General features: G+C 29.1%; 1 protein-coding gene and 1 long non-coding RNA gene across 7 annotated transcripts in view; both read left to right on the forward strand.

Moving 5' to 3' along the window:
* The window catches only part of LOC100165673, a 21,572-nt gene extending 17,452 nt beyond the window's left edge, over positions 1-4,120 (forward strand). For 3 of the 6 annotated variants that reach the window (XM_001950609.5, XM_029487713.1, XM_029487715.1), the window contains exons 2-3: positions 1,718-1,889; positions 2,506-4,120. In XM_001950609.5, the coding sequence (XP_001950644.2) occupies positions 1,803-1,889; positions 2,506-3,591 (1,173 nt within the window). In that variant the 5' untranslated portion in view covers positions 1,718-1,802 and the 3' untranslated portion in view covers positions 3,592-4,120. The remainder of the gene's footprint in view (positions 1-1,717; positions 1,890-2,505) is intronic. The other 3 variants (XM_029487711.1, XM_029487712.1, XM_029487714.1) reach the window with 1 other exon arrangement.
* Positions 4,121-8,031: 3,911 nt separating this feature from the next.
* Positions 8,032-9,959, forward strand: part of LOC107883986 — a 3,506-nt gene continuing 1,578 nt past the window's right edge. The window contains exons 1-2 of the long non-coding RNA XR_001679631.2: positions 8,032-8,547; positions 8,638-8,695. This is a non-coding gene — a long non-coding RNA (uncharacterized LOC107883986). The remainder of the gene's footprint in view (positions 8,548-8,637; positions 8,696-9,959) is intronic.

Below are 9,959 nucleotides of genomic sequence, written 5' to 3' on the forward strand. Positions count from 1 at the left end.
GCTATGAGTTATAGGAGTTGAGAATAATATTTATTATATATTTTTTTTTAATTTGAATATTTATGGAGCATCTCAATCTCATGCGTTTCAATCAGTCGAAGTTACGATCAGACGAGTACATCCACTTGCGTAACGCCGTCGTTACTGAAGGAGACGCGGCCAATATCGGTCGTTTGACCATTGTCTCAGCCCATTCTTATTTTTATATATAAAAATGAATGTTTGTGTGTAGATTAGACCTCTGGGTAGAAGATAGGCTAATTTAAAAATGGTTAAATTTGATTTTTTTATTCATCTGATATTAGTACGGTCAGGTTAGGTTATGATTTAGTATTAATTGATTATATTAATCCACCATAGCTGGATACGACAAACTAAGTATAACTTTGATACTTTAGAGTTAAATCATACACTTACGTATAAATAGCACGTGGTTCGTTATCTACCGCAGGTAGATTGCCTACCTGATAATATACTGCTACGAATCAGTCATATAGAATTGATACATTCAACGGGCAACGAAGTGCACGGGTTCAGCTAGTAATTTATAAAATGTTCAACTTTTATATCTAAGGATTGGAAATTTAAAACAAGATTCCACGTTATTAATTAATCCTGTTACCAAAAAGTCTAAAAAATACATAAGCACAGTTTATTTTTATAATCATTTTAAGTTCAAATATGGACGAATTTACACATTAAAAAACATAGAATAACTATTTTAGTTAATTTGTTGTGATTGTATAATATTATTCGTGGGTACTTGAAATTTCTAAAGTATACTATTATAATATATCTGTGATAGTATCACGGTTTGTTGTTGATATATAACGCGTTATAAGCAGGACTTCAAAATGTTTTTATAACGTTATGAGTATAACTTTAAACATATCAAAAAACGATTGAAACGGTTAAAGGATAACATATCGCTAAACGATAAACGATTGAAAACGGATAATGGATAACGAAACAGAAACGATAAATGATTGAAACATATAATAATTATATTTATGCAATTATTGCCTGAATATAAAAATATTTATAAAATTATAACTATCAGTAAAATATATATATTATGGTTTATTTTTGTAATATTATATTTTTCAATCACTCTGTTTTGTGTGGGAAACAAGCTATATCCATCAGATAACGCTAAACGCGTCATAACGTTTACATTTTTAAAACGTTTAAACGCTTTAGTTGAATAACGTTTAAATTCTTTATAACATTAAACAGTCATTCGATCATAACGTTTAATATCCATATAACGGTAAACGGTATTATTATTTTTGATTTACAACCTGGTTATAAGTACCTAATGGATATTATGATATGATTAATTTGGAATTTATTATAGGTCAATTTTTTTTTAATTCCATAGATATAAGTATATAATATGTCTTATACCTAGACTGAAATACCGTCTCCACTCAGAATCGTTTTTCTTATACAGTGATATTATATCATTGAATTCAAAATACCATCCATTATAATGTGACCCACTTGTTGTGAACTTTACAGCAAGGCGAAACGCAGTTGCCCTCCTCTTTTTAGTTTGATTTCGGTTTTGATTTTGTTTTTGGTTTTAAATGGTATTGGTATATATCTATATTCGAAAACAGTAAAAAGTTGTAAGCCCTGGTATTTATAGAAAATAATATATTATTGTATGTATAAAATAAAAATCTTATACACTAAAAATTTGAATTTTTTAAAGCAGAAATCTGGAAGGAGTCAATAATAATAAAATAATTGTTTGTGAATGAACAATATCTTGGGACATACAACAATTGAATAGCACCATGGCTAATTGCAAAAAGTATGGCAAAAAAAAAAATTATTTGAACCACAATTCTAAGAATGGACTTTTATTACTTATATATACAATGGTAAGTACAATATTAATACAAATTTAAAATTATATTTGATGAACAATGAAAATATTTTACTTTTAATGAGATATTCATAAATATTTTAATACCAAACATTAAACAATTTAACCAAAACAAAAAAAATTAATATTTTCATATTCAATAAATGATATTAAACTCATTTTTAAAAGTAAATCTGGGTGTTACCACTGGGTAATTCCCCAAAATCATATTATTCATTGTTGTTTGTTGTATCCTTTATCTCATCTAATTAATGTGCATATTTGTTGTATAGAATGTAGATTGTCTTTTTACTCAATAAAAAAAAAAAAAAGAAGTAAATAAAAAAATAATAACGATATTTTTTTAAATTTAATTCACTTAACTATATATGAACAGTGAATAAAATAATACTCTTTGAATTGCGTGGAGCTTTGAATTGTGAAATATGTAGAGCCGGTACCTATATGAGTTAAATCTACTATTTTATTATCTTACCTCATTCTTCAAAATTAGTTAGGAAAAAAAATGAAATGTATTATTTTACTAAATTAAAATTATCATTTAAATGTGACAATATTATAATAACGTACTTGGAATGTAAATACAAAATATTAAATTATGCTTTCTTTAGGCTCTGATATTTGAATCACATGGTACCACACTAGGAACAGACTTAAATAATGAAAACTGCTCAGATGCATTGACGTGCACCAAATGTACAATCAAAGCTCAATGTGCATGGTCCTTAGAAGAACAGGAGTGTGTCAACTACAATCACTTTCACTTGTCAAATCTTACAATCTACGGTAAAGAGAAATGTCCACGATTTTCAGTAGTTAAAAAATATGAATATAATAATACAATTAATCATTTGGAATACATAGTTAAGGTATCAAACGATCATGTGAATTTCATGAAATATCTTAAAGAAAGTAAATTCATTTGTAATTCAACGACAATAGATTTTTATAATAAAACCATAAAAAATGACGAGATTATATGTACAGCAACAATTTTGACAACTAACTTTAAGTTGCACAGTGTGCAATCATTTACTGCATTTATTTATATTAAATTTAATAGAGTCTTACTGCGCTTGGAAAACGTTACCGATCACTATGTAACGTTTTATGAACACGAATGTGCCGAGGACAAAAAGGACGAAAACTGTGCGACTTGCACGTGGAATGAATATGGCTTCGCACACTACATTAGATTGTGTTCGTCAGGAAACTCCTGTGAAGGTCGCAATGAATTGTACCTGTGGCACAATGATGTTGGAAAATCTTGGAATTCTAAGACGCGAGAAGTCAATAATCAATGTGCCGAAATAAACGTGACATCCGTCGATCCACTATCTGGGACAATGGCTGGTGGCACGACTATAACGATTACCGTAAAGAACCACTTGATATTTGAGGAGAACCGAACGGTAATGGTGACGGTGGCCGGAATGGTTTGTGCGGACCCCAGGACATCCGGACCCGAGACAATCACTTGCATCACGACACCACCACCTGACGACACAATATATGCAGCACCATCCGGTCCGGTCTTGGTTAAGTACACGTCACATGAACGCGAGTTGATTATCGAGTCGTCACAGAAATTTCACTATTACGTTGATATTAGCGCCGGCACATCCCGTCTCGTAATTAACCCATATATTATTATGGTACAATTTTCGTTTTTTGTGTTTTACACAAAAGTAGTGTAGTAAAATCATTTATAATTTTTAATTTACATTAGATACACATCTAATAATTAATATAATGTTGATGACTTGGTCATCAACATAATATTTATAAGTAAAAAATATTTTATACAAACAACAATTTGTAACACATAACTCCAGGATGGAGCAATATGGCACCTTTTAATGTCAAACCTATGTCTAATCTATGTCTTTCTTTATTGTTCGGCCTTATGCCTCATATTTATTATCAATGTTGTTAGAATAAAATTGTTTTCTGTTATTGCAGCCAACATTGTTTTTCATCTCATATTGTTTTTTGTCACTCACTCGTGTTGTTATGTTTTTTTTTCGTACAATTTTTTTTGGTACACACAAAACACTTATGTTTTCTTTATTACAATTATGTTAAATTGATCTGTGTGGTCGATGTGACCAGAAATATTATTATTTTGTATTTTCACTGCGACAAGTCAATGAGACAAGATATATTATTATTAATATTGAAATAAAGCCTCGTCGTTACCAACAGTTAAACGACATTTGTATATTACTCTATTATTCTATTATTCTGTGTGTGGATTTTCTTGCGTGACGTATGTGCCAACTGTGCACAACAACGTCCATTAATACAAACATCGACCGGTTGCTATTCGGAACTGGTGCTAGACTTACTCTTGCGTAAAACCGCCAGCACCCGCCGTGGTATGTTAGAGACCCCCCCCCCTCAAGCCGTCGAGTCCAGCTACCGTTGTTCAGGAATAAGTGCATCATCATCGTTTTCTTAGTAATTTTAAGGTTAATTTTAAATCGCTATGTCGTGTGAGCTATGTGGTCATTGCACCATACCGATTCGACCACAGAGACCTCTTCCCCTAAAAATTAACTTGTAGTTTCCTTAATTCCATGTGTCACCTCTCGTCCTCGGCACAGTTGTCGTCATGCAAATTAGGTTGCCTATCCTCCATGGTAAAAGGCGGAGGTAGTTGGTGAGCCACTTAGTTTTCTGAAGGCACCAACAACCAAATCAGTGTTCTTGAACGTCTTCGAGTAGTCCTTTGGCGGTGCGCTAAGTTCAGCACGTACATTGACTACGCATGATATAGTTATCATTATAAAGACATTATACACTTGCGGTTATATTTGAATTTAAATTCTTATTTAGTAAAAACTGATTAATATTTAACAAACTTTGAACAAAATATCTAGTGTTTCACTTATTTAGTACTAAATGTTCAACAAAACAAAAATACTTGAAATATACCTACTGAAAATAATGATTTTTATAAAACATAAACATATTATTAATGTACATCATTAATAAATTGATTTAATCACAGAAGGAGTTCTAAAAAGTACACTAACACATAAATAATATATTCAAATTTTGAAACTAAAATAACGTGTTCTGGTTTGTATTTATAATAGATTGTATATTTATAGAATTCTCATTACGAATCACATTCTGTAGAGACCATATTATATTATAATTAGGTACCTTGAGTCTAGTGCACATATTATGGCTCCAGTAACTTAAACTAGCTCAACCGTTTCATATGTCGCTTAGACGGCTCGTTAACATTATAGTAGATCCAAATTCCATGGCTACAATGACAAATGACATAATATCTGTTCAAAACATTTTATCATTAACCAATATTCTTAGAGCTGAATATATTATATGTGTGAAAGTGAATATTATGTTGAAAAAAAAGTAAATATAATAATATTATATATTATTGATAAAATGCTCAAAAACATTTGACATTCAATTATATATTTGTATTTATAAAGACAAAGCTTAAGTTTAAATTTTAATCTATAGTAAATTTGTTGAAATAGAAACTATTAGTTATTTGTTTTTATTTTCTGTAGAAAATCACAGGGAGACTTGATAAACGACAAATGAATGAAGATCATTTCTGGTTAAAATTTCATCTCCCTATGACCAACTGGAATCATATTGTATTGCAACGAGTTATTTTGACTTTCGCCGTTTTTTGAGTAATATTTGTCATAAGGTTATTTTCTAAAACGCTTTATTATAACTTTATTAACTTAATAATATATGTATTTGAATATACAAATCACGTTTTTTAACGATATTACGATCTTTACAACACGTCATATTTGCGAAACGAATATACGTCATTACTCATTACATAAACCAACATATTTGTTATATACTTAACTTTTGAAAATTAAAATGAATATAAAAACTAATATGAACATAAAATCGAATGAAATAATCGCGTAGAGAGGGAATACTTATCTGGTTGGTACATTGAACTTGAATCTTTTATTTTAAACCTTATATTTTAAAATAATACTTGACGCGTTATCTAGTAGGTATTTTACTTGATAACAAGATCAGAAGGTATAAAATCAAATTTTATCACATTTAAGTTGATTAATTCATTACTTATTTATAAATTATTATAAATTAATAAAATATGATTAATTTAAACAAGTTTATTATAGCAAGTGGTATCATATGATTTAGACTTACAATTACAAGCATGAGTGGCGTTCACATATTCGTTTTTTGACATTCCTGTACTATAAGAAAACTAGTGTAAATAATAATTCAAAATTGTTTATATTTCATATTTAATGTAAATTACTATTAACTGATTAAAAAAATAAATAAAAATTGTTATTGAGAAAAAATTGTTTTTATTTATTTCTGAAAATGTTAAGTAAGTATCAAAAAACGTTTTAGTTAATCGTTTAAATTTCCTATAGAAAGTTACTGGGAAATTGATTGCAATGTCTAAAGCAGACATCCCTGGTTAATTTTTTTTTTTTTATCTCCCTGTAAAAATGGAAACAAACTCCCCAAATACAAACTACTTATAAAGATACTTGCTAATTGTAAATACCAATATTACCGTACTTTATCTTAAATGGGCACCAGTTAATATTAAATAAATAAATACTGTATTTAAGTATATTGAAAGATAAAAATGATAAATTGTAATTATAAAACTGTAGCTGGTACCAGCCGCACAATGTGACTCAGAGTAAGTAACTAACTAGCTCCCGGAAGCTTTGCCACACATAAGTAGGTAAGTACACGTGTTTGTTCACCTACCATAACAATGGGTGGGTCCATTTTCCTCCAAAAACGAGATACCGTTTTCTTCCACTGTCCATTTTCCTCCACAAAAAAAAGGTTGGTTTCCATTTTCCTCCAAATTAATTTAGACTGTAATTTTGTCTATTTTCCTCCAATATTTTAGCCAGTGTTAACGTCCCGTCTTATAAATACATAGAGTAAAGCTAGGATCACATTTTGCGCTCATCGGTTGATGATTACACTCTGGTATCGGCTATCTATATCAGCTATCGATTAAGCCTAATAAAGATACGCTCATATAACATTCGGGCATATACGTATATACTTATTTATGTTATATTGTGTATCAGTTGTCACTTATTATTATGATTACACACAAAACGTTTGTTAATTCGTGATGGTTACAAATATTTTTTAGCATATGAGTTAAAATCTGGATTATCACGTTGGCGATGTTGTTAGACTACTTGTCAAGCAGTTATATTATACACTAATAAAACTGATGAAATAGTAGCCGATGAATTACACAAAAATGTACATCCAAATCATTTGCCATCACCAAAATAAAATAAATCGATTATTTTTGCTATGCATAAATTATTTGTATTAACTATTTCATTATTTATTGGAAGAAAATGGAAAGTGGAGGAAAATGGTCAAGAATTATTTTTTATTTTTTTGGAGAAATGGACAGTGGAGGAAAACGGTATCTCGTTTTTGGAGGAAAATGGCTACGGCCGTAACAATCGTACCGTAACTAAATAACCTTTAACCACTGAACTCTATACTATAATAGCCTTTAACTGAGTTTTAACGGTCAACTTTTGTTTTCGTTCGTCCATTTGTCCGTTGGAATTCGATGAATTTTAATGTCGACAAAAGATAATGGTGTCACACGTTTAGGAATCGTGGTTCTACGCGTATGACTGCTTTTGCTCGTTACGAATGCTGATAATTAATAAATAATAATATGTCACCTTATAGTTAGATTAATCAGTTACATATTATTGTGTCAAATACCTATGCAGTTTTGTCACGCATTATACGCAATAGGAGATTACAACTCTCGACACTGTTTTATTTACAGTACCGCAGAGTGCAGGGTTTGATTTTAAATATGGAAAGTGGAACTGTGGAAGTACTACAATTTAATAAATACAAAATTAACTTGCGTTTTGTCTAACAAATCTACTCGGACTTAGTACAAAAGTACACTGAAAAGTGGAAAAGGAACTAGTTCATAATAATATTATGATGTAGGTACCTATTTAATACATTGTATTATAATCTATAATATTTTTCTTTATCACGAATTCACACACAAATTTTAACAATTATTAAATATTCAATATAACACAGAACGAAAGAACGTACTAAACACGTGTTTCCTCCGTTAAGTAATGCTAGCGTGCACGTTGGGTAGCCTGCGCGAATATATAATATTGTGCGCAATAGCCTCACACACACACACTCAAGCAGTCACATCTACATGACTTACGCCTGACGCTCGATTCCCCAAGAAGGTCGTACTACAAACCGGTACCTAGCATAGATGTTTACACATCAAAAATTGATTATTAAATAAAAATGAAAAAAATTCAATGTGATTACTGATTATAATATGAACCTTATAACATAAGAGATTATGTTTAAATATTTTTATAACGCGATAGTAGAGTCTAATTAATGTGTTTTACATTCATAACATTTCATAATATTTAATTCGTACCTACACGTATCTTTGTGAACAGTACCTAATATAAATTGTATACTAATTAGATTGTTTATGAATAATTGGGACGTGGGTTTAGTTGTATTATCTATATACTTTATTTAAAACCTGATGGAATTTGATAAATAATTTATTAAAACATAGACTTGTGCATCAAACGTTGATCATGGTAGGTACATATATTTGGTCATAATTATTCGAATTTATAATATAAGCTTTATAATCTTTTATTCATGTGTATTTTTCAAATAATTATCAGTTATTCAGCAAGTTGTACAACACATTTTCGGGAAGATCGATATTCTATCAACATTTTGGTAATAAACTATTTCATTAAATTAAAATTGTCGGTTAGTATTGTTAGTTGATTGTCGGCAGTACCCATTAAATCCGATGAACAAACCAAAATATACACACTGTATAAAGTATTAAAATATACCATATCGGTTAGGGTGTCCCAGAAAATTTAATGTAATTTTTTTCATACCTATGCGTACCCTCTTAATTTTTTTGTATTGTATCGGTCTAATATTTCAATATTAATTCAACTTACAGGATATAATAAATAATAACAATATAAAATATCCAGACTGATAAACCATCTCCACTCAGAATCGTTTTCCTTATACAATGATATTATATCATTGAATTCAAGTTTAATACAATCCATTATACATTGACTAGTTATAAAATTAAAGTTAAGTCAAAAAGTTAATTTTTTTTAAACTTTTTAACTTAACTAGTTAGTTTATTTTCTAATCAACTTAACTAGTGTATATTCATATAATATTTTATTAAGTTGTAAATTATATATTATGCGAATTGGAATTATAAATGTTTTTAATAGTAAAGTAAAAGTAAAATAGTATACAGTGTACATTATGATAAAAGTTCAATAAAATTGTTTTTTATAAATTAGAAACTAAAAAGATTCTTTATGTGATTTACATATTAATAAAAAAAAAATAGATTAAATTTTTTTAAACTGAGTTTAGTTAATATTTTTTTAATATTAACTTTTAACTTATCGAGTTAAAATTATAATTTGTTAAATGTTAACTTTTAACTTATCGAGTTAAATTTATAATTTGTTAACTGTTAACTTTTAACTTATCGAGTTAAATTTATAATTTGTTAGGTGTTAACTTTTAACTTATCGATCTTCTGTCCTCTTAACTTAACTTGAGTTAATTATTTTCATTAACTTGCCCACCATTGCTTATAACCTACTGCACAACTGACATCCACTTACATGCTTTTTTAGATTCTGAGTGGAAAGATGAATGTATAGATTTTACAATGATGTGTTTTTTTTTGGTGTCTGTCATCACCTTTTAGGACAGTAAAAGTGCTTGGATTTTCTTCAACAATATCTTTTCTGATAGGAAAGTGAATCTAGTTGGTACTTTATGTGGTCAAAAGTAAATTTTTTCCAATAGTTTTCAAAAGCGCCGTGAGAAACAAAAGAAAAATTAAGGAAAAACGGGAATTTTTACGCAAAATCTGTTTTCAAGAAAATTGATTTTGGGTTTTTAGTGTAACTTTAAAACAAATGACTGTAGATACATGAAATTTTCACTG

Source organism: Acyrthosiphon pisum, chromosome A1 (genome assembly GCF_005508785.2).
Source record: "Acyrthosiphon pisum isolate AL4f chromosome A1, pea_aphid_22Mar2018_4r6ur, whole genome shotgun sequence".
Lineage (NCBI taxonomy): Eukaryota > Metazoa > Arthropoda > Insecta > Hemiptera > Aphididae > Acyrthosiphon > Acyrthosiphon pisum.